Source organism: Palaemon carinicauda, chromosome 1 (assembly GCF_036898095.1).
Source record: "Palaemon carinicauda isolate YSFRI2023 chromosome 1, ASM3689809v2, whole genome shotgun sequence".
Lineage (NCBI taxonomy): Eukaryota > Metazoa > Arthropoda > Malacostraca > Decapoda > Palaemonidae > Palaemon > Palaemon carinicauda.
Genome location: NC_090725.1, coordinates 256,138,463 through 256,165,422, shown reverse-complemented (window position 1 = coordinate 256,165,422; position 26,960 = coordinate 256,138,463). Strand labels below are relative to the sequence as shown.

Here is a 26,960-nt window from a genome sequence, read left to right as displayed (position 1 = left end):
TCATGTACTAGATTCTATATCGGTTGATCTGTAAAATTGCAAGAAAAGAAAATGGAGTCGCCTGAAATGATTACAACATATTCACAGAATAACTCAAGGGTTTTTATATTGCTGAAGAAAAGTAATCCTTTCAATTTGAAGTCCTAAAAAGTTTTTGAAAAAAATACAAAGGTAGTGTTTAATACAATTGCATTGGGTTTATGGAAGAAAGTTTTGATAGGAATTTAAATATCAGCTTAGGAATTCATAAACTCTCCAGTTATTGAAATCGAGCATTAATTAGTCTGATCCATTAGACATCAAACGTGTTTTACCCACCCATGTCCAGATTGTTAAAGGGTTACTCCCAACCCACCCACCTAAAATTATTTTTCAAACTTTTAATGGGGCAAATTGTCATTATCTTAAATACATCGTTCTAACTCTGAAATAATGGTTAGATTTAATGAAATTTGTATCCTCACGTTAAGAAATGAGAATTCCCAACTTGTGTTTTCTTTCACCATCGACTGGATTTGAGAGATACCTATGGCTGAAATTTAACTGTAATGCCTGATTAATTATATAATGCAAATATGCATACATCCTAGTAGAGCTGTTTCATTAAATTGATTGCCATGCTTTAGGAGTACTTAATCTTATGATTCCCAATTTCTGTGGATAAATGAATTGGGTTCATGTTAAAGCTTTATCAAGACGAGTTATTATACGCAAAGTTAGAATTCACACCTAAAACAGTTATATATCGAGGAGGACTACAGAATTTTATTCAGTTTCTTAGCATAGCTACCGACAGTTGACATATTTTGACTTTGTCGTCAGTTAAAATCTTTACCACCAAAATGATATTCTTGTAAGCTAAATATCTTTGTGCTTTTATATAAAATTACCTTTGGTGTTACACTTGAAGCCTCAAGAGTTGTAGGAATAATATCGAATTATTACCAGTAGGCTAATTTATAAGGAGCTGGTAGGAAGTATTCCTTGTCATATATGGCATTTTTATGCCTCAAACATGAATGACTTTGGAACGTACAGTATGTCTTCTGTTAAATCGGAATGATATTTGAAGTGATAGTGAATTGGATTTATATATTTATTTGATAGTCTATGTTAATTCTGTTTTGCTCAGAGATTGGATCAAACTAGCTAATAATTCGAATATAAAAGTTTGATTCTCATTTCAATTTAACCCATGTAATGGGGCATATTACCAAAGTGCCTTTTGTACAAGAGACTGAATCCCGTAATTAAATTGTTGTTCCCGAAGTCAGCTAACCTATTAAAAAATCGAGAATTATTTACGGTATGAAAATTGATGTCATTGGTGCTAAGAAATTTTTCCAACTTTAACTTCCATTCTAATTTCGGCCAACAAGAGTGTATAGGGCATGTTGAAGGTTAGCTCATTAACAATTTTTAATAGAATATATAAATCTGAAATAACACATCCAAAGTAAAGTAATTTTCTTAAAAGAAGAAATTGTGGGCTGATAATGGTGACTAATGTAGTTGATGATGAAATAGCTACATACCTTATTAGGAGAAGTACTGACAGTTAAACATAATTGTAGTAATAGTTTCCCAAAAATAATAGGACTAAAATTACCACTTTTAAAGAGGGAAGTGGTCGTCATAAACCTTAATTTTCCCATAGGGAGATACTGCCGTTAGTGCACGTTGTGGGGTGCATTGTAGGCACTACTTAAGGGGTCTGCAGTGCCCCATCTCCTTTCTCCAACTTCATTTACATTTTACTTGACCCAAAGAATGGTCCAAATATATATATATCCATAAACCCATATTTGTTTAACTTCCTACAGCAGTTAGTTTAAGCTATATGAAAATCCAGGTGTTAAGTAATCGAAATTAATGAAAATTTGTTGTGGTCATTTGAAAAGGAAATTGAGAACTTTTGAGTGAAAGATTACAGAACTTTATAGATGAAAGCTTTTTTATGTATTGGGGAAGAAAATTTGTTCAAACGTACACTCTACAGAAGTTAAGAGGTAGCCGCAGCAACTGTCCTAATTAATATTGAGAAAATATTCATAGTTATACGTGTTGAGAGAAAATGTTGAGAAAAGATAATTGCTAGATTAGGATATTTCGAAGTATATGGTTGGTGAATGGTTAGAGAGGAATAGTTGAGAGTTGAGGAATACCCGATCATTCTTGGATCCAAATTTAGACGAATATTATTTTGAGTGGAAGAGGAAGGGGTTGAAATATAACTGAAAAACAAGACACAAGTAGAGCACGTAAAGAGAAAAACGAATGAAATGGGAATTAGAGATAAAACATGATGAAGGAAAGATTATAAAGATGTAATATTCCATGATTAGGTTTTGAGGACAGTGGGACGTGCTTGTGCGTAGACGAAGTAAGAAAGGAAATCAAAACTACTTGGAGGGATGTGGAAATGAGGTTGAACAAAAAGAATAATTGACGTGCAATTCCATGTTAATAGCAATCAGTACACAGTTGTACATGAAGTGAAAATAAAATGGTAATCAACAAGAAACCGAGTTATAGAAAAAGTTATTCTAAAGAGTAACTTGATTAACAGTTAAGTGAGAAAGAGAGGATAATGACAAATAATGCAGTCGTTGCAAATGGAGATATTCTATGTGAAGAGTTGTTGAAGCCAATTTGGGAACGTAGAAGGAGATGGTTGATCTAACTTTTCTTTTTGGATCTGAAGAGAAGCAGTTAATTCCAGATGGAATGTTTATATTGAATTTCTGGGGTAGGAATAATTGGATAGATAGGAAATACCTTATTGTTGATTGGTGAAAGGGTAGATATCAGTGGTTTGTGAAGGTTTAGTTATTTGGAAAAAATAGAAAAATGTGTGTAGTTATATTAATGAATCTTCCGTGAACATTGATGAAGTCTTCTGCACAGTTGAAGTATGAATGTAACAGTGACCACTCCGTTTTATATTCTCTGGAAAATGTGTATGTCTCCCTTGTTATTATTATTACTTATTCATAATTGATTTCCCAACAAAGTCTTCAGGGATGATACCGTTAAACTTTTAAATATCATGAAATTCTTTGCAGTTTTGTAGAAACATCATTTGTGTATGCCCCTTAGTCTGAGGAATCTTTAGTATGATAAATTGCATGAACACTGCACATAATTAAATTTATCGTAATGTGTAAATAAAGCTGTGGAGGTAGATCTTTGCATGATTATTTTGGTTGTAGTGACATGAATTTTCATAGTCGTAGTTGATGAATGTGACTGGCTGTATTATCCTTGGTGATGAGTTAATTCATCTGCTTAGTTTGCATTTCTCTTGACAGGAGGTACAGTTGAACCACATGCACTACCAGAAAAGCAAAGCCTTGTATTTGATGGGATTGTGACTTGGTATTATTTAAACAAAATCTTAGTCGTTTACTTTAGATTTACTGTATAGTAGTCGGACTGGCAAAATGGCAGTGTATAATGATTTAAGTGGTTTATTTTTATATTGGAATGTTATATGGCGTCACGTAAAAGCAAGGTGGCCTCTAGCTAGCATGAAACATGAAAATTTTATGGTTAGTCAGTAAGAAGCTTACTGTATGTAAATGGTCCTTGGCACCCTGCCATAGAAAATCAACCTAGTCCAACAGTAACGGCTTTGTACGTCATCACTGTATCGCACTGTGAAACTATTCCATGCCTCAAATACTTCATAGGTAGTAGTGCTCTCAGTGCACCTCCACGGGCACTGTAGGCATTACTGAACGGTATTTTCAGTGTCCTTTTAGGCCCTATCGGCACCCAATATTTAGCATTCTACTCTACCTCTGTTCCATAGTGGCACCTGGAGCAGAATGGCCTTTCCAGCCTCAGCACTTGGCCATATGGTCCCAATTTCTAGTCATATTACAATATCAGGAGGTTCCTTGAAGTTTTCTGCATATTTCTAGCTTTTATAAACCGTGGAACTTGAACCTTTGAACCTGGTACAGTCTTTTTGTATATTTTGTGTATTTTTATAGAACTAACTTTCCATGCAGGTTTAGACTTCCTTTAGCTTAAGTAGATATACTAGTCAGCAGTGTTTTCATAACAGGAAATATCACCTGAATTTGGTAATGGTTTTTTCATCATTAATATTCCATATGTATCCAGTTTGTCCTACACCCTTCAAGATGTACATGTATATTTATCATAAACAACAATCTTCGCCATGAAACTACCTATCTTGCGTTCTCATTTTCAACTTCTCTCAATTTGCCTCTAGTAGAGATGTGCATATCTATCAACCGAGTTGTAAATGATTGATAAAAATATCTTATTCTTTTTATCTTAATTTAGTAAGGTCTTTTTGCATTCTTATTTTCTTCTGTTGTGAATTGATAACAACATTGACCATTATGCTTCCTTGCCAATTTCGTCTGATCTAAAAAAAAATTTTTTGAGAGCAATAGAAGTTTATTCTTAACTCTCTCTAAAATGTATTTACTCTATGACAATATTTGGAATGACTTGGGTTCCTCCAAAATTCTCCATCCAATCCATGTGTTCTTTTCAACAGTGGTAGAATGATATCAATATATTGCTGTTTAATCTTCTCTTAATGGATTAACCTCGTTAGAATGTCATAAAGTTATGTGAAGTTACATGAATGTTTTAAACTCATCTTTGAATTAGATGTCCAATACAATAGTCAGTCTGTTATATATAATGCTTATGAATTAGTTCGGGTTTTCTGAAGTTAATTTAAAGAACATGGAAGTTAAGATCAACATTTAGATGTATCGTGATGATCTGTTGATATAATAATGACATATATCAAGCTCTAAACATTTCACGTAATCTTGACAATTCTAAAAAGGGTCTTGTCTTTAGTTTATAGATTACATTACCAACCCAAATTTGATGAATTGCACTATTGTAACATCATCTGATGATGTCAAGTTATTAGGTGTGATTACAGAACGCCAGTTTATCAGATGATATTAGAGGTCTTTATACTTTAGTTTCCCCTTCTTGGTAATTTTACAAGTGGCTGTAATCTTCTGAATCTTCATTTCTGGTACTCTAGCGATCGCATTGATATTCGTTTTACATAAAAAGGAGATTTGTTGGATGGATATTTTATCTGATTTGTTGGCAAAAAGTTCTAAATGGCCTTATTCTGTGGTGTCCTGCCGGTTGCTAGCCTTTGTTTGTTTTTGTTAATAGTTTTCACACTTATTCCTGAAATTTCAAGCTGGTATATTTAATCATAATATTTACCTTTCTACATAAGTTATTTGTTGCTTGTTTTAAAGAGGGAATCTTTCTTGATTTATGTTTCACCTCCTCAAAACAATTTCTTCCTTTTTACACTGACAATGCCTGCTATTGAATAACAGTCGTTGACGCATAAGTGACGCGTTTACCTCTAATTGGCTTGTTTTGTATTGAACAGGTAACCTTGATGATGAGTATAACTAAGAATGATTTTATTGCTTAATTACAAAAAAACCTTCAAGGACTGAAATTAGATTTCAGTGCAGTTTTCTTTCATCATATGATATGCATAATTTGTTATGCCAATGGCTCTGTAACTTGTCTAATTTTTTATGTAAGAAAATTAGTGGAAATTTTGTTTATTTCTTTATTTCCATAATTGTGCTGACATGTAACCCACCCACACCATTCCCTTGTCACATTCATTTCTGATATCTCTCCTGAGGCCACTTGTACACTACTACCTTGCCCTCTACCCTGCAGCCCTTGCCATTTTTGCTCCAAATCTGAGTTGGGCGTGAACCTCTTTTATTTTTCGTGCTATTATTAGGATTTCCACTTTCCCTTCTTTTCTTCAGCCAGGTGTCTCCTAATTCTAGTTCATATAGTATGTATCCCCTTATGGAACACTTTTATGTTTTGCAGATGTCATATGAATTAGGTTCCACACTTGGGTTTTGTTTTAAAATTCAGAAAGTAAATCAGGATAAACATTTATCTGAAATGCCCTAGCTTGGAGTTCTTTTAGGTGTACGACAAGTCAAAAGATGAAATTATATGGATGTCTTAAAAAAGATATCACTATTACATATTCAAAGAGAATGTAAACTTTTTACAAAAAATGGTACTAAGTACAAATAAAGCATTATCAAGCAGGTTTCACTTTATAAATTTTACATTATCACAATTTTACATCTCAATTCACAATTGCATGTGCTATATCGTGAGAAATCTTAAAAAGTATCATATTCAATTAAAGACATACAGAAGACGACACCTACTGTATGTGCTGCTACAGGCAGAGCACGGGTCCAAATTATACTATTTGTTTCGATCAACAGAATATCACACAACCTAATTTCGTTAAGAGTAGGTTACATAAAAGTTTAGGCTTAGTAATTAGACTGACATACAAAACAGCAATCACTCAGAGTTTTAACACTGCTGCGTTAAGTCAGTTTAAGCAATATATGGTTATATACTTAGACAGTTATATGAACACTTATGTACCATAAGCAACTTAAACAAAAATGTTACTATAAGATCAGAGACGTATCAGTAGCCGAAGGTTAAACTTAACTATGGATCTGCATTCCAAAGGACTTAGTTATCAAGTTGACTGCCTTGGAGTGTGTCTTCATAATGCAAAACTCACCGTTATTTTACGGCTGTCATGTGATACATCGTAAAACCTCATTCCCTAAATGCTCTCGTAAGGATCTTTATGTTAAAAGAACTTTTACACGATTTCTTAGGATGTAACTAAGATTACTTCTATTCATTTGGTAAAAACACTTCACTAAAACACTGTTTATTAAGATATAAAATAATTTCGAAATCTAGACCCATCTTAAATGATGTCACTAACTTTCCAACTTTCACGTATGCATTTCTATTAATTCTAGAATCTTCTAGGTTCCCTATATCGCAATAGATTTTTCCCTCGCCTTAATAGACGTACACTGCATTAGCTCTGTATGCGTTGTAATAGAATCATTAGTTATCACAATTTACGTTACAGTATTGTTATATATATGACTGAGCAATTACATAACAATAACTTAATAATAATACAAATAAATAAATAATAATATTACTACACATATCACCGTAATTATTTTAAGGTTGTAAGACATACTTGGTAATCTTCCCTTGAGAGAGTAGTCCCAACAATTTTCCCCATACCTGGGTAAAAAAGGAAAGACAAAGTTTTTTAAAACCTGATGTATATGCAATACTGTATATATTAATGGTTACAAATTTCTGCTAAGTTAGTCTGCACACTCGTTTTCTCTACCTTTTACATAGTTTATTTTGAATGCTTTAGATTCTTTCTTAATTACTACAGTTAATTGGGGTATCTGTATCATCACTGGATTTGGGGATAAATACTTTTCTAGTAGATGTATATGATATCTCTTGATCACTCCATTCACATCGATTTTGTAATTCCATTGATTGCATCGGGTGGTTACCTTGCATGCTCCCTGCCATTGTAAAAACAGCTTGCTGCTATTGTTAGGCATCAATAGTAGTACATTATCACCTTTCAAATTCTGGTCATTTGCCTTCCGATTGTTGTAAGGATGAGCATCTTCTTGTGCTTTCTTCAACTTTTCTGTAGCCATTGCAAGAGTGCCTTACAGTTGTTCATGGAGATTAATCACATATTCATAGGAAGTTTTTGTTTCACATTCTACCTCAGTGTCTTCCCACAGATGTCTTAACATTGCTGATGGTCCTCACAGTATGACCCATCACGAGATCAAATGGCAAAAACTTTGTACTCCCTTGAGGTACATCTCTGCATGTAGAAATCAAAATTGTAAGATACTGATGCCATTCCTTAAGTTGCTCTGCACACATCTTCTTTAACATCTTAAATGTTCTGTTGAATCATTCTACCCGCCTATTACACGTCATGGTAAAGGGTAGGATTAAGTAGCTTCACAGACAACAGGGTGTATACTTCCTTTATCGTGTTTGAGGTAAACTGGACTCAATGGTTAGAAACTACCTCTCTTGGAATTCCAATCGCACTAAACATTTCTAAAAGGGCTTCAGCGATACTTACAGTGTCAATTGCAGACAAAGCCCTTGCTTAAGGGTACCCAGGGGCATAATCCACGAATGTTAAGATGTATTGGGATTCGTTTGATGAATGAGGTTTTATTGGGCCCAGAAGATCCACAGCTACACAGCTAAATGGCTCCTCTATTAGCGGCATCTTTCTCAACACTGCTCGAGTAACCCTTCCCTTACCCACAGTTTGTTGGCATATGTCACAAGACTTACAATACCTGGTCAGCGAAACTTCAAGATTCTCTCATGAGTTTTACCTATGCCAAGATGTCCTTCCATCAAACCTTCATGGGCTAAATCCTTCACAGCATCACAATACACCTGAGGCACAATTAGTTAGTCCTTCTGATTACCTTCGCCTAGTGATATGTAGAGCTTTCTACTCTTTACAGTGAATTGGGAGACTTCTTTGGGCATCTTATGAGTAAACACTCTAACTTCCCTAGCATACGTCCTTACGTTGTTTAAGGATTCATCTTCCTTCTTTAGATCACAGATTTCTTTGTCTTGACACATCTGGTTGAGTTCAGCTCCTTGAGTTTTGGCAGTGCCCTTTTCTTCTTTGCTTGACTATGGGTTACTACAGCGCACTTTTTAGAATCTGGATTTAAAGCATGGGAAGAATCGGGGGTATTACCCGTGATAAGGTCAAACAGTGGATTGTCTAAGAATGCAGCTATTACTTTACCTTCAAAGTTTGGAGTTTGTATCTCGATCTTAGCTTTGTGGTAGCAATATACCGTAGAATTTGCTATTACAATATTCACAGTATTGTCGGTAAACTTCTCTACAGGCACCAAGTCCATCTTCACCAGCACGGTTGTACATCCGTCATCCCTCGTAGTTAGTACTTGATGACTTACCATGCCCATCTCTGTTTTGTGTCTACCGTTATCTGCTGAAAATGTACTACCACAAACAACTTTAAATCCCTTACCATTTTTCACAATCCATCCCCGTAATTCATCAGATTTGTTGGATATACTGCGACAGTGGAAGCAGCCATTTTGGTCTTAGTTTTCTTTACTTCCAAGGTAACTGCAGTAGCAGGTCGTCCTGGAGGTTTCGTCATTCTAGCAACATTTCCTTTGGGATATCAGTTAGCTGCTTTGGGGCCGGGTTTTTTTTACACAGGAAACATATTATTGATCTAGCAGGTTTATGTTTGGGTCTCTTTAAGATTCCTACCTTGAACTGGTACAGATGTTTTAATTGAATCACTCCCTCACACATGCTTAATTACATTACTGACATACCTTTTATTGAATAGATATAACTAAACAATTACATAACCATAACTTAATGATGATAATAATACATTTAATACTACTATTACTACTCATATCACCATAATTATTTTAAGTTTTTAAGGCATAATAATCCTTCCCTCAAGAGGTTATAACTAACGCACAATGGGTGTTGACACTGGTAAACACTAATTATACTGTATAGGAAATTCTTCCATACTTTTTTTTTTGTCAGAGAGGTGAGAAGAATTAATGGTAGGCATTTGTTTCATGTTGGGGCTGCGTAATCATCCCTAATTAGTATCTGTCTGGAATTAGTCGTGCTAAATCATTCCTTATATAGAAGTTGGGACTTTATAAATTCAACTCTTTAGAAGCGTTTTCTTCGCTTCAAAATTATAAGGCAATTCTTAGATGTAGGTACAAATTAGATCAGTGAGATGTTCTATGTGTAATTTAGCTAGTTTGGCCATTTTTCCTAAATACGACATTTATGTGAACACACTGACAAAAAAAAACTATTCTACCATGACTTGTATAACGGAAATGAAAGTTTAAGCATCTCGCATTTGCCTTAAATTTTCGTAACTTGTTACTACTGCATTAGTGGGAATAGTATTATACCATTAATTATTAAGACTTTCATTATGAAGTTGAAAGTACATGTACTGTACATTCAACTTCCTGCTCCAAAAGAGCAAGAGTGAAAAAAAATGCTATTTTATCCTAGTAAGTTTTATTAAAAATAGACATGATGCTGATGTTGGATAAATAGCTTTTAGGTCATTAACGTTATGATAAAAGGCTGGTAATATTTCATATTTGAAATGTTTCCAAACGACGCGTATTTTTTTTACATTTAAGTACACTTAAATTATTTTTTTAGACATTTTGAAGCAGAGTTTCCAGTTTCAATAAAATTTGAAGGTGGGATAGATAATTAGATTTGACACCTTAAATCTCATGAAATATTAGATAGTTAATTTAATCTTCTGAAAGATATTTTTATGCATTAATTTTATTTCTATATCTTTGAGGAAGAGATCCCATCCGTATTTCCTCTCTGGGTCTCTCTCGGCCATTAGAGATGATCTAACATTGAATTAAATTTATATCACTAATGAAATATATGGTAATATTAAAGTAATTATTTTTAAATGAAAAAGCCCCAGATGTAGTGATTTCTATGGTTATTTCTTATATAAATGTGTGTATGTATGTGTGTGTATATATATATATATATATATATATATATATATATATATATATATATATATATATACTGTATATGTGTGTGTGTGTATGATATACATACAGTATATATCATAATTCTTAGGATGAATTAATTGAGCAGTATCTGCAGCCGCCATCCTCAATATACGTTGTCCTCATGTATAATTCTGTAGGTACCCTGTGTCCTCTTGGTGCTTGTGGTATTCTTCTACTGTAGCTAGATTCTGCGAGGCTATTTATTTTCAAGATGCCATCTTCATAGAGGTTCCCCTATAACTTTTACTGCTGTTCTGTATTGTTATTATCATTATCATCAGCCAAGCTACAACCCTAGTTAGACAAGCAGGATGCTTTAAGGCCAAGGGCTCCGACAGGGAAAATAGCTCAATTGAGGAATTGATATAAAAACAAATTGAGTAGTCTGCATGAGTGTACCCTCAAGCAAGAGAACATTAACTCAAGATAATGGAAGACCATGGTACAGAGACTATGGCACTACATAAGACTAAGGAACACTGGTTTGATTTTGAAGTGTCCCTTGCCAAGTGGAAAGTATCAACTAAACCGTAACAGTCCAGTAGTTAACCCCTTGCATGAAGAAGAATTTTTAGGTAATCTTAAATGTCAGGTGTATGGTGAAAAAGAAGAATGTGTGAAGAATAGACCAGATTATTCGGTTTATGTGCAGATAAATGAAATATTAGCCGTAACCAGAGAGGGATCCAATTTAGTACTGTCTGGCCAGACAACATTAAATACTTTCTGCTGCATACCTTCTCCGTAAGCCGCATTACTTTGTGCCGTGGAATTTTTCATCTGCTATCTGTGGTCTCTGATATTTAGCTTCTAAAACACTACATTTCATTCCCTAGACCAAATTTTCACTCCAATGTTAGATTTGAAACAGTTGTGAAAAGAACCATAGAAAGTTTCACTACGTTGGACAATCAACACATTAATATCCTTAACATCTCGTTAGAAGAAAAGGGGAAGCTCTTCAAGTAGATCTTCTCAGAACCCATTTTATTATTTAAATGATTTGCCCAGTCAACATTATTACTCTAGTCAGTAAAACACCGAGATTCATGAGAATATTCGTTTATAATATAAATTTGAGATGAGAGGTGACTGTAATAGTTTAAAGTTTGCTGCGACTGTTAGGAATGAGGAATTTTATACTCTAATGTAAAATTTCATTTTCTGGGAACCTAAGGACCAGCAAATACCCACTTCACTGTTTCACCAAAGTAGACACTGCTCCTAATGATAAGCCTTTAAAAGGAAAATATAATCCTTCCTGTAATTCTTTTTCTCTTTTTCGTCAATATTTTGGCCTCTGTTGACCTTCCTCACGTCTCCCAAGAGGCTGCGTTTCTGTGGAACGGGAAAATCTTCTTGATAGTTTTCCTTTCATTGGTTGATTTTCATTCTTTTTCATGAATGTTGTCTGTGATTCCAACTCATAAATCTCTTAAAAAAAGTTAATTCTATTGATACATTTAGTGTTCATGCCCACTCATTTTCCCCTGCCTTTGTTCATTTTTACCATCCTGCTTTCTAAATATTGTTATAAGTTAATAGCCCGGCTGACCTTTGATTACTATAAAAAAAAAATTCCATATCCTTAAAGATGAATCTGGTATTTTAAGCTCACTTGTCTTGTGGAAGCTAGAGTGAACTATTAATATTTATTATTATTATTATTGTTATTATTATTATTATTATTATTATTATTATTATTATTATTATTCACTAGCTAAGCTACAACTCTAGCTAGAAAAGCAGGTAAAATAGCTAAAATAAATGCCATATAAACTATGAAGAGATATCTGTGTCAGCCTGTTCAACATAAAAACGTTAGCAGCAAGTTAGAACTTCTGGCGTTCAACCGATTCAACTGCAAGGTTACATTAGAAAGGTCATTAATGAAAATAGATGTTTGAGGTGCTTAATTTTCTCTGTTTGTACCGTGTCCGTAAAATTGGAATCTGTAAACGCACATTTGATGGCTCTATATTCATTTCCAATCCGTCAGTAGATATACATAATACTTTTATAGAATTCAGTAGATAGACATCTTACTTTTATAGAATTCGGTAGATATACATCCTACTTTTATAGAATTTGGTAGATATACGTACATCTTACTTTGATAGAATCCAGTAGATATACATCCTACTTTTTTGGAATTGTGAGGACTAATTTTGCAGTCACTAAAGACTTTAGTGATGGTGTAGATTCAAGCATTCAACAACTCTTCTCGACAAAATCCATAATTTGAATTGGCTTCTTGGGTTCTGATGCTTTATTAACTAATTAGTCAATATAACTTATTTTGAAAATTACAATGCATGGACACTATGCCTTCAGCTTTTCAGAGCTTGCAGCTAGTGTATTCATCATCTTTTTACTGTTTATACTAATACTGCGAGTTTCAGTTAGAAAATAAAAATATTTAAGAGTCGCTAGTCCCGCTATCTCATTTACTAACTAGAGACAGCTAGGAGTTGGCGTTTGATAGAATGATGTCTGTTTGAATGACATCTAAGATTTACATTACAGTTGACAAGTCTCGATTTTTTTTTATTGTTGATGAGGCTATAGTTAATTTATATTAGTAAGTTGTTTTAATAAATCATGACTTCAGTCAATTTTAATGAAACTTGTTTGATAAGGACCCCTTTGTTAAATGCCTAGATGGTTTATTTTGTCATTCATTTAATTCTGTAAATTACGGAAATAGGAATAGCACAATTTATAATTTGATTCCTGAACCTTGTGTGGCATTTGAATTAGCCCACTTTCCTTCAAATTTTAAAGGCTACTTTTTACATGGCAGAATTTTAAAGAATAGGCTTTTTAGGAATTGGGGAAAAAAGGCTAGTGTTGAATAGTCTAATTTTAAGTAGGTTAACTTGTGGTAAATCTGAATCATTATTAATCCGAATATTTACATGAGCTTCAGCATTAGTAAACTGTTATGCTTTAGCAAGTTAAAGGTTACAACTTGTAATTTTCCCGTTGAATACGAATGCATTCTTAACCCCTGATTGAACATATTTTTGTTCTTTATGTTAGAGAAATAGTTTATTGGTAGTTTTGAATAAAAAGAGCATTTTGGCTACAGAATTGAAAGCAAGAAATGTTTACTAGACAAGAATCTTTGTATTCAGCAAAAGATAGTCCATTCAATGTAAAGGCTTATGAAAGTTATCTAGGTTATTTTTAGATATTAGATACAGTCCTCCTCTGAGTTGTAGTTAGAATCTGAGCGTTTGGGAAGAGCAAGTGGATTATGTATACTTGTTTCTCACCTTTTCCTACGGCAAGTATGCTTGATGATAGAATCTTTAATTACTAATTAAGCTTCATTTCCTTCTTCCTCTACCTTTTGAGATCTATGTAACTAGATTTAAATTGAGTACCTTGAGGTTGAGATGAAACATTTATAAATTTAATAATCGATTTTAAGTAAAAGTAGTAACACATTTGTTATTAAAATACAATACATGTACAAGAATTCTGGCGTAAAAAATTAACTCTTTGTTAGTTGCGAAGTGTATTTTCAAGTTAGGGATGTCATAAAATCTATTCATGAAGCGAAGTAAAGATGCTTCAAGTTGCAAACATCATTGAGGGAATTATCACAAAAGCCTAGCAATCAGAATTTACTTATCGTTTAAGAATTATGTTTCATTGAGTACTATATTTTTTTTTCCTTTGTTTTGCCATTAGTTAGTAACAAACTTATCCAAATCAATATACAGTACTGCATTGTACATATATAGTTTGCGAAACAGACAGCAGTTGTTGATAATCGGAAAAAAATTGTAACAGATTATATTAGATTTAAATCTTACTTTCTTATTCATTAAACATTTGCACATTTAATTTTGTTTATACAGTACTGAGGTTTTACAATCCTAGACCTTAAATAGCCATGAAAATTCTCAAATTATGAATTATAATTATAAGGTAGTAAGAAGAGAAAAATCATCTCTACTTTCTGGACTTAATTTTGTTATGTGTATGTGCATCAATGCATTGCCTTATTTTTCCTGTATTTTCATGTGCTGTATTAAAGGACTTTGGGTTAAACTTCAAAATTTCTTCATATAAGTATCTTATTTTGATTATCGTAGAATGATTATTTGTAATTGGCTATTAAGAAGTTAATCACCCATATTGTACTGTACATGAAATGTGTAGGAAAAGCTATCATAGTATTTTGGGAAAATTTTTTTTTTTTGCAATTGAAACCAATTATGTTAGGTTTAGGTAAACAAATCTGATTCAAATTGAGATGCAGTATTATATAAGTTAAGAAAGTTTGATAAATTTTGGTAAGATTCTATTTTAGCATTACATTAAATTTACAAGTATATCAAAACTTGTCAACTTTGATCTAAATTATCTGCATATTTATGATCTAACTTTTAGCTAATGTTAACATTTGTTTTTCCAGGGACACAAGACTGAAACTGATGGAGCCCCGACCTGCAGCCCACATGGAGCGCCTGGCTTCATAACTGTTCTGGCTTGAAAGAAGATAAAGAGAATCTTTAAACAAATAAAAAGAACGTTCAAACATTATATATTCAAGTTTGACACGACGGCATATCACTGTCATGAAAGGATGTACAGAAAAAAAGATAAATATATCCTTTTATATTTGTAGGGAAATTATTTGCTCCAAAAGTCAAGTGCAAATGAGAAAGATATGTTGATTTGATTGATGTATTGATTCTTGTGATTTATGCAGATTTAATATAACCTTATTAATGATCTCTTTCTTTTTAAGGGTCATACTTAATGTACCTAGAGTTTTGAGCCAGAGTTTGCATTCCCATCCCATTCTCACCCAAAGATATAACCCATATCCTCCTCCCCCCCCCCCCCCCCCCTACCCCCATCCAGTACTTATCCCAGCTATACTTGTAAAGTGTTTGTTATGGGATTCATTAAATGAGAAGAGCTGCAGTCAGTGCTTAGGATATATTGCATGTATAAACAAAAATATTCTGAAATGATATATCAATTCTTTATATGCTTTACTTTTAAGTTGTAAGGGGAAGTGAAGGGTTTGCTATCTGTATTTTTTTCTCTTTTTTTTTCAAAGACAAAGTTGGAATATGGATGAAAAGATAATTTTCATTCTTACCTTAATATTGCTCTTTCACGACAAACCCAATTTTCATAGAGATATTTAGGATATTTAATAAGCTTTTCATGCCGTATGCTTGCTGTAACCTTCCTTAGAATGGGGAGTATGAGAGAGTCTTATAACACACATTCTTATACCTGATGTGTTCTTCTCGAATAACAAAGGAATCTCAGGCACATGTATATCTTACTGTACTAACATATTTAAATAAAAGACAACAATATGCCTAACAATTTACAAATACAGTACAAGTGGAGAGTTCTGTACTTGTACGATTAATGCGTCGGAGAGCTATATTTATCATATCCACACAGATACACATATATTATATATATATTTAAAGTACATACACACCTCATGATTCCACATTGATTGTTCCTTGTATGTACCAAAGAATTCTAGTTCATATAGGAAGCTGTACCAAAGGTCATATTCCGCTGCTCTTGATAGGTAGGAGCAAGCATGGGCATGAAGTAGATTAGAAGAAAATATTTTTTGAGTGTATGATTATATGCCAGATACAAGATGTGCTTCTGTAGTAAGTCCTGGCAAGCATCTGAGCGAGAATGACTGAGCTAGAGTGAGAGAAAGCATGCTCATTAATGAGGGAGCTTTTCAATTTAACATGAAAAATGAGGTGCTCATATCATATATATATATTATAAACATATATATAAACAATTGCACCTTGGATTTTTATGTTTACCAGTGTTTCAAATGTGTAGTTTTAATTTGCCTACCATCCTAAAAAGAAAAAAAAAACTTTGGTGTGTCAGTTGATATAAAGCTATGTTTATTGACAGCAATAAACCTTTTTGATTCATGAAGTGGCGCAACATGCATGGGTGTATACCACATAGGGGTTGTTATTTACTGGTGCAACTCAATTGTTGTGACCTGGAGTCTTTTGAAGATAGAATGTGTGGTGTATTGCCATGTGGTTCGATGTAAATAGTGGTTTTTCTGCTAAAAGTGTTAGAAGATATTGATTGTCCATATTTTTTGCCTCTATATTCCGTTCCACTATCCCAGTCTTGGTTGTTGATGTTTAAAATCTAATATGTATGAGATACATTACTAAGCCAGTGGAGGCTCACTGTTGGACTATTAGACTTGCCCTGCTACGCTTAATTTAGAAAATTCAAAGGTTTCAAGTTGTATTTTTTTTAAGATGCTCATTTTATCCATTATTTTTGTGTAAATCCTTTTTTGTACAAATCTGTAGGCTTTGTGATACTTCTGCCTCATACTGTACTTGAAATGTTTTTAAGTCAAGTTAGAAGCTGTAGCATTGGGCAAGTCCACATTACTGTCTCGGTTGCTGAATGTGGTATTAGTATACATATCTGTTTTGTCATATCGTAGTATGTATTTATCAGTGTTTCTTAGGAGGCATACATGTTTCTCATTAACTTAATTGTAATTAAGTTTCTGATGTCCTATTAACAGGATTTTGAATTTTAAACGAGTAATTAGGATGAGTGTTAAGCTTTAAGTGATGAACCTGTGTGCCCCCGTGTCTAGGCTGGGGCACAGCAATCCAAAAACAGTAGCTGCCTTGGTGAATGAAAGTAGTTGCTGTCTTTGGGATTACATGCAGTTACTGCTTTTCTAAGTAGCAAGCAGTTGCTGCTTTTGAATGCTTGTGTGTCCCGCCTACTACTGGATGAACTACCAGTGGTTACCCTCAAGCTTGGTGGGTATAATTTCATGTCTGATCTGAGGAGATGCAGAAGTGTTCTTGCTATCACCACTGCAGAAACAAGTAGCCTGTCCAGGAGTCTGTCTCTCACTATAAGGAATATATCAGAAAACTAGCTACATAATATTGTCAAATATCTTTAAAATGACCTACTGATTGAAAAGGGGTAAAGTAATGTTTATTTAATGAGGAATTTTCTATTTATTCCCTGGGCAGGTACTTCTTTTTAGCAGATGACAGGAGGTCTCTGCTCAAGGTAAAAACATAACATAAAAGCTAAAAAAAATATTGTGAGTAAGACAGCCCTGATTTTTGTGCTCAGTATACACTGTGATCTTACAGGTAGCTTGGTGTCCCCTCTATTGCCTTGTGAGGAAATGCCTAAAATATCCTTCTGCACCTATGTATATAATGCCTCAGCTTAGACGTGAAACTCGCAGCTTGATACTTCTCCGTCCATTTTGAAAACTGTAGCTGTTATGAGCTCAACAGGTGATGTTCTTTTAGTACATATCAATGGGCAGTCAGGTGAGAAGATGCTGCTATGGTGTGTTTCCCAGAACAGTCATTTAAATGGTTCAGTAGTGTTCCTTATATCCCTTTAAAGCTATGCTTAATCTCTTGATACGGTACCGTTTTTTCAGAAAAGACAAAAGTAAAAGCCATAGTCTCTAAATCTTCTCATCTGAAATATCGGCCCGTCGGCTTTTCTAGAGGGCCTTCATATACATCTATAATGAAGTGGTTGTGTCAAAACACCACATTTATCCAAACCAGTGTTCAGCCATTTCTTTCAAAGGTTGAAGTTTTATTCTTACTGCATAATTATTAAGTGCCCTTTCTAGAATTGTCCAATATTCTATGCCTTACAACAAGATAACGAAGCCATTTTTTAAGGAATATTATGTTAATAGTTTCTGCAGATTATATAAGGAGCATTCCATTGGTTTTTGAAGGTTACTAGAAATGTCATATTTCAACCAGAGTTTGGAATTTAGTTGGCAAATTTTGTTCATTGGAGAAATTTGTACTTAAAACATAGTTTTGTATATTTTGAGGAAAAAAATTGGTAAGGTATATTTTATTGCTCTGCTTATTTTTGTTTCCTTTATTTAACAAAAGTTATTGTTATTTCTATTATTTTAATATATTTTTTCAGTTTGTAATTACCTTTAGTTCTGCAGGTCAGTAGCTTTGCTGCATTATGTCGTTTTCCCTACATAATTGCCTATTATGTGTGTTGTAGAGACAAGTGACCTTTAAATTGAACCACTTTGCTTGCACATGTCTGCCATCTCAGTAAGGACATCTAGATTAGGTTGTTGTTGCTCTCATGCCCAAGCTCCTCTCATCTCATCTGGCAATACTACTACTATTACTGTCACTACTACTTTAAGCCTATCAAAGTTATATATACATAAATATATATATATATATTTTTAAAAAACCATTGGTTATCAATATTTTATGGATTTTTTTTCATTTTCTTTCTTTTGGTCCATTGCATGGAAATTGATCCTCTTTTTTACAAAGCCATTTGTAAATGGAATGTCTAGCAATAATATTTGTTGGCTGTTGAGAAAGCCTTCAGCCTAACCTAGACCATCCTTTCCAAAACACATCAGTGGGCTTGTGTTAGCAAAGTTATTCTAGCAGCAGACTAGGCTGTAGATAAACCCCGGCAGTATGTAAATTGTTATAAACAATGCCAATTAGAATTGTGAATGATTTGTTGATTCAACTAATTCGGAATTTCCTATTTGCATTCTACTTAGAGGATTTGTATAATTGCAACCTGCCCTAAAACCTGTCCTAGTTTGCTGTCCACGTTTACCTCAGCGAAACAAGAATGTTCTATTGGGAAAGAGAGTGGTTGCTAACTGCCCCCTATGGATTTGGTTATTTGAAGTTGGTGGTTTCTTTTATAATATTATTAGATATGAATCTCGGCTTGATATATTCCTGTTGCGTGTTATTAATCTACTTAGAGTAAAAATATGCCTAATACTGTGATTTTGCTAAGCAATTTTTGTGGCAGTGACAAAGATGATTGTAATATGTTATCCCATTAATTTGGTAGTTAAATTTGAAATATTGATTTATATACCTGAAGTGCTCCAAAATCCCTTAATTATACAAAATAGGAGACCAACGGGAGATGAATTTGTGTTAAATGATGTTGGTCATCATATAATTAGATCTGATACATTACAAACCAAAGGAAGATGATTTATTTTTTTATTTTTAGTCTTACTGTCTTGTTAACTTGAGTTATTTGTAGCAATATATTCATGGAGGAGTTATAATGATTTAACTTTATTATCAGTTTTTATCATTGGTCAATAAGCAAGGTAGTTTTGCAACCATGTGGAGTACTAGTCAGGATACCACATTTTGTTGAGTAATGTATGAGGATACCACTAAGTGTACGACATTGTCATTATAACTATATCATATCGTGTATAGGGTCCAAAGGCGGGGTATAAAAACTTATAGTGAAGAATCGGCTGTTTTACTTCAGACTTAAAACCCTAATTTCTAGTTTTTCCTTTAATTATATTTGGTTCAATAAGGACGGAAGTTTTTCTTGAGTTGTCCATATAAAAAACTTCTGGCTCTACCTCCTTTATTTACTTGGTCTCTTCCTTCCTCATCAAAATGTCCTCCATTCTGCTCACTTTCATCTTCCATCTGAAATGAAAGGAGCTGCAAATAAAGCAGATGAACCTCGATTTAAGGCTGAGGAAAATTAACTTTATTTATAAGCACTATAGTTACTATATCAGCTCCGTTGAATTCATTGTTAGAAACTCCCCACATAGACTTGTCATTAAGTGTAACATTAAAATTGAAACAATACAGGTTTTGAATTGCTCATCAAACTCTAGTTTTTCATAACATCCTTAAGTTCTTGAAAATGCTTGAGTGAAATTGAAGTGAAAAATTCACAGAAAGCCTCAGCCAAATGTAAATCAAGTACAGTAGTTGGAAAACAAATTCTAATTCCATGTTCTTCATCCTTTACCAGTGTTTATCTTGTGGCCCCCATATCATGTAATAAATCTTAACACGCACCTATTTTGTAATGTGAAGTAGGCCTAATCTTGAAAGTGTATTTAGAATCGTGTAAGATTTCTAAATATGTTCTTTACGAAGAGTGTAGTTTCTATTTGTATATGATTTTGAAATCAATTTCTACAATGAGAATTTAAAAACATTAACGGCATTCTATGAACTAGATTGTTACCGTTATAATTGATAATAGTCGCATAATTTGAATTTGCTGGAGTCCACCTTTCAGCTTTGATATATGGAATATATGCTCATGTGAAGTACAAACTGTTGCTTCTCAAATAACTTTTGTACCAGTATTAGTGTGAAGTACTGAATTGGGTTGGTCTTGGTTGACTAGGCTTGAGGTTGGCCTTTGCAGTGAGGTAAGTACACGTAGTCTATCCATATTGTTCCTGTAACACCTCCTGAAACCCAGATTTTCAGCTATAGTTAATTATGTAACAATCATTGCTTCATTCAGTTTTGAATATCAGAATACTGGTATCCCACTGAGAGAAATACCTCAACTTTCATTCATTGTTGATCTGCGCTGAGCAGAGTACCTGTGAAGAGTGAAGGCTTGCAAAAAGCTTTTGTCCAAGCATTAGAAAGATTATACATAATCTTAGTATAAGAAGTTAAATAGGATGCTGAAACTAAACAAAAAGATAAAGTATTATTAGTATTACTGCACTAAGCGAGTGGCTTTCCATACATATTTCCCCCTTACAATACTGAACAAGTGTATCCTTTAATCATAGTTTGAAAAGATGAACTCTACCAAGCCCAGGGTTTCCAAGGTTCAATAAGTATGCTGGTCCTCACAATAGACCTTTTGATAGATTCAATTTTGTATTTTTGACTATCTCTGGTGGTATGGTTGCATACAAAACAATACTTTCCTCTTTAAATGGTGACTATCTACAGGACAACTTCTGTTGGAACTTTATGGATGCTATTTGCATCAGCAATAGCACCTCACAAACGACATTGGAAGTCTGCAAGAGCACTAATGATTTTGTATAGAAAAATGGACAAAGGTAATCTAAAAGTGACAAAAGTTCCTTGATCTAGAAGGTTTTTCAAGGGGATCTTATTCTTAGAAGCATGCAGTTGAAGATAGATGGAAGAACAATTTACTGAATGGCAATATCAAACATCCTGTGGACTTGTTTCTCTTGGGTGCCTTACTAATTGATAAAGCTCTGCTGAGGACATCCCCAAATAATTGACATCCCCAAATAATTGCTGTCACATGTTCTTGCATGGATATCATAAGTAGCCCAAGGATCTTGAAGACAATAAATTCTTAATTAATTTTATCTAAATTTGCGTTTAAAAATAATTTAACAACAAAATTAAAGAATGTATTTTATAGCTTTGAGGACATTATAGAGAACTCGGAAATTTTTGACATGTTTTAAGGAGGTCATCAAGGAATTTAAAACTACTGGTTAATAGAATAGTGTTCTCAAAGAGCCATAGGTTTTAAATTACATCACCAAAGGAGCTTGATTAATAAGGTAGGACCATTAAGATGGCACTTAGGTGTTCTTGCTGGATTTCTGTAAGGTAAAGTGAACATTCTGTAATCTTACTGAATGGAACACAAAAACCACTAAACCTGACTTGAGAATTTGGTTGAGGGTTAACAACCAGGCAGATATGATCAAAATTATCACTGGCCTGAGATTAAGAAAGAAAACTAATAAGTGAAGAGATTTTGAAGCTCATCATTATCAGGCCTTGGCGGGTTAAATGCTGTACAGTATTTAAGAACAGTGCTGCAGTATCTTTATTGTCATCATCCCACTAATGTTCTTTGAACTTGAAAATACTTTTCTATGGAAGGAGCAGTGAAATATTTGCACTCCTCACAATGGTTATTTAAATCTCGGTACTGTCCCTGTGCAGTAATAGCTAACAAATCCAGAGGAAGACATCTTACAATACACTAAAACACATCAAATCTGGAGCTAGAGAATGCGAAGTTTTCTCAAATGATGCGACAGACTGAAATAGCTAAGAGCTTATGACGTGTCACTGCTTCGCTTCTTATTATTACCGGTACATAGTCACATTACTTTATTAGAGGCATGTGCCTATTGATAGGAAAGATGTGAATTTTCTTTTTTTTATCTTAACAGCTTATGTAGATAAACTAAGCTTTAGAGAAGAAGCCATATGAACACCAGGCAAGTATAGAAACAGATTTTGTTAATAGAATTCCGGATTTACCAGATCTTTGGTCCCCCTAAATATGTAGGAATATTGGGACTTACGTTTTTGGTTTGTTCATGAAGAAAAACTTCAAATTGGATTTAGGAGAAATATTTTCCATTAACAAGAACAGAATGCTCTCAAGTTACTTGAGGTTCATATCTTGATTAGATACGATAAGTCTTAGTACTGTTGCCCAAAGACCAATAGCTGTAACTTCAACAGCCAGACCAGTTGCATTAGATCTTGTTCAAACCCCCTTTCTTCTTCATATGTGAAATGCTGATACAGTTTAGGGTATTACTTCAAAAGAACTAAAGCTTCCTCATTATTGATTCCCCCATTGGAAAGTATTTGACCTACTGCCATTTCTTTTCAGTGCATTGGCTACCACTGACCTTGGGAATGTAGGTATTGATAAGTATGAACAATTTTGGTCACTAATGGCATCATCAGTCATACTTTTAATATCTTATTTAGACCTCTTGGTAATTTTTTCTATAGCTTTGGTGTTCTTTGTGTGATGTTATTGAGATCATAAAGAAATTGATGATCTATGAAAAAGTTTTAATGGTAGTCATGACTTACAACTGGGGATTTAGATTTGAAGACTTTTTAAAACAATTGAAATATAAAGATGAAAAAATACTTTTGGTCATACAGTATAATCGACAATCTTGAGATATTTTATTTTTCCGTTTTTCCTTTTCTCACAGCTATTTTCCTTGTTGGAGCCCCTGGGCTTATAGCATCCTGCTTTTCCAACTAGGGTTGTAGCTTAGCAAGTAATAATAATAATAATTTACGGCAGCAGTGGAACTTTAAATTTATACAATTCGTAACATCTGCATGATCTCATTCAGGAAGCCTCCCTGTATGTTAATTTCAGATGTGTTCTTTCTATGATTTTTTTTCCCCGTAGGAAATGATCATCCATATAATGAATGAACAGTACATCTGTGTTAAATACATTGAATGATAATAGAAAATTGGTGCTTTTTAAAAACATCATTATATCAGATAATAAATGGTTAAAGAGATAGTGGAAGAACAAAGAAGGAAACATATGAGAAAAGGTTCTTAAAAATATGCAAAAAAGTATGATACTGAAATTGAAGAGGTAAAATATAGAAAGCAAAAATTAAAAAAAATTTAAAGTGGCAAATACTAACAAAATTAGAAGAAATAAAAGTAGAAAAGACAAATGAGGTTTTGTAACTGGTAATGGCAGAAAAAAAATTACACAGGTGAACATAACATTAAGGAAGATGCAGTGATGAAGACAAGGTTGAATATGATAGACTTTGCGACTGTATAGAGGCAGATGATACACCAGAGCATTTGTTTACCTGTGCAGAATTGAGGAATTATAGAAGCAGTAGCATTGAAATAAGGAAATTAAAATCACCAACCAAAGAAGTTGCCAAATATATAAAAGTCTATGGAAGTTGAAGATAAAAGTTATGTAAGCTGTGCTGTCTGTATAGGAGGTTATGGGCTGTGGTGGCCTGGTGGTTGCCTCCTTGCCTGGTGATTTCCAGACGGGTTTGAGTTCCACTCAAGTTCGTTAGTTCCTTTGGTTGCTGCAACCTCACCATCCTTGTGAACTAAGGCCGGCGGGTTTGGAGGAACCTATAGGTCTATCTGCTGAGTCAGCAGCAGCCATTGCCTGGCCCTCCTTGGTCCTAGCTTGGGTGGAGAAGGGCTTAGGCGCTGATCATATGTAATATGGTCAGTCTCTAGGGCATTGTCCTGCTTGATAGGGCAACGTCACTGTCCCCTCCCTCTGCTATTCATGAGTGGCCTTTAAAGCTTAAACTAATGACCGAACTTTCTGCAAAGGAACCTGGAATCATTCTATTGCCTTAGGGGCTTTTAGAAGAGAAATCAAATTTTACGTTGGAAATGAGTGCTAGGGTAATGTGAGGAAAATGAGTTACAAAAAGGAATAGCGGTGGGAAGAAAAGTGTGTTGATGACAACCTAGGAAGAAATAACATGAATTTGATAATTGTAGAAAATGGACTGAGGGTGCACCACATAAACAGACAATGATGGGTGGCAAAAATTAATTGTTACATCAGACATCCAATAATAGTACTACCATCGCCAACTTAACCCCATGGTCTTCTTAAAGTGCATCCAGACGGTCAGACTGTGCCCGTTAAGCGCCAATTGTTACCATTGGAAGCAGAAAGGAGTGTCAATAAAGTCAATAATGAGCAATAAGGGTTGTGACTGACTCTGCTTGTGTTCGTAAAGTCTGAATTTCAGACACGATGGAGGAAGTATATTTTTTAAACAGATGAACTTCAGCTGTTAGTTGATTAGGTTTCACCTGCCCTATGAACATGGCTAGCTGTAATTCTCTTTTGGAGGAAAGCTGACATTGTGATAGAAAGGAGGCCCAGTTTCTGTACTGGCAGAACTCATGCTTGTGGAACATCAAAGATTCATATCCAGGTTCTCTTAAAATGGTTGAAAGGCCTCTCTTTTCACTTTCGTCTTTGCAACTAGTATTTCCATGCACCATTCTATTGTCCTCACAAAGGGCAGCAATAATCATGCTGCATAGTGCAGTTTTCCTGATTGTTTCATTGTTTGGTGCAGCATGGTTATGATGCACCGCACTTACAGTTGTTAGCAACTACTGCACTAGTGTCTCGTGCACGGTGCACACACTAATAACAATGACGTAAATACCTGTGTGTTACACCACTGGATATCAGCTTCAAACATTGGCTGCCGGTAGTAGTATATAAACTTGTGGACAACTCTGTCTGGTACCACTGAATGTTACCGTCTCAACTTTCCTCGTTTCAACGGTGATGACATTGTGCTCCTACACTTTATGGTAAGGTAAAAATGTTTGTTCGACAGACACTTTGGCTCAATCACTAGTCAAAGATTGGCGAGCAAAGTTGAAAAGCTATGCCCTACATAGAAGTAAACTAGGTGTGGAAGCTATTTTGTCATTTCCAGTCCAGTGCAGTACAATATCATTACTATGGTCAGCAGCAAGATTAAAAGGAAGATTAAAATTATGGTACTCTTCAGCATTATAATTGCTACACTTTACCAGAACAAGGAAATATATAAAATGGATGGTGCAAAAATATTTACACGAACTCCAATACTACATGAGAATGAACAAGATGTTTAACAATCTCTTGGAGAGAATACAACCATTTATAACCTTGGAGAACACATGTAGGAGGGACAAGACTAAAACACTAATAGCTAGATGACACATGATGAGACTGTTACTTTTGGAATCGAGTGCATGCCAGTGTTGTCATTCCTTGCCCGAACCACGATCGTGGCCTTAAGGATTTTTGCCTGATGCCATCGCCACTCTCAGGTTCTGGTAATGATGTTCGCTAATAGGGCACAGCCCGGTTCGTGTGGACACACAATAAGAGATTTATGAAAGAAATGGAGATCTGAAACAGAACCTTTGTAAAGTGGGGATTAAAACTACAAATACAGAAGTAGATAGTAAAAGATGAAACGAAGAGCGAGCTGAAATTACTTATATAGAAATTAGAAATCTGGCAAGGATGTATCAGTTTGATGATGCTGTAGAAAGGGCTGCAACCAAATACTGGAGAGTAGCAAAGGAAAGCAGGGTAAGGATAGATCCTGAATGAATGCTCAATGGAATTGGAAGAAATAAATAGAGGGAAAATATATAGATAGAAGTTGGTCGATGAGGAAAAAAAGAAACTGCTCCAGCTTTATCAACAACAAAAAAAGATAGCCTAGCACAGCCAGCAATGTGGGAACATGAGAGGATAAAATAGTTATAGATAAGAAAATTCTCAAAATTGTAGATAGATGAAGAGGAAAGTAACGAGAAAGAGGCAATTTAGAAATGTTATGAAGGTGGCAAAAAAAAAAAAAAAAACATTAAAAAGCGTATGAGGGGAAGGCTATCAAATAATAAGATTGCTGAACACGAGATATTAAATGAGGCGAAGGGTATGCATTCCACGCTATACAGTAGATAGTGGAACAAGGGTATGGTAGTTGCTTATCATGAAAAAAAAAGTGATGCCAATGAATTAAAAGGCCCATCTAAATGACATAAAGTAAGTATTTCCTATGATGGCTATAAGATATGAGGTTAGATAGTGTGTAGCTCAGAGTCTACAGTAGCCTATATTAATTAGGAATAAAATGTTTTGAAAGTAATAACCAAAAGCGAGCAAAATGAGATTGGGAAGGAAAGGCCCAGAAAATGGGAAACATTTTGAGAAATTGAGAAACACTACTACAAAAGAATTAAGAACTATGACACC

At 34.3% G+C, this 26,960-nt stretch overlaps 1 protein-coding gene across 12 annotated transcripts in view; it reads left to right on the top strand.

Annotated features, from left to right (window-relative positions):
• The window catches only part of LOC137655305 (RNA-binding protein, mRNA-processing factor 2a-like), a 354,099-nt gene extending 334,210 nt beyond the window's left edge, over window positions 1–19,889 (top strand). For all 12 annotated transcript variants that reach the window (XR_011046836.1, XM_068389209.1, XM_068389205.1 and 9 more), the window contains one exon: window positions 14,986–19,889. Coding sequence is in view for 10 of the 12 variants with exons in the window: in XM_068389209.1 (XP_068245310.1) it covers window positions 14,986–15,063 (78 nt within the window). In the remaining 2 variants the exon portion in view is untranslated. The remainder of the gene's footprint in view (window positions 1–14,985) is intronic.
• The last annotated feature ends 7,071 nt before the right edge of the window (window positions 19,890–26,960 follow it).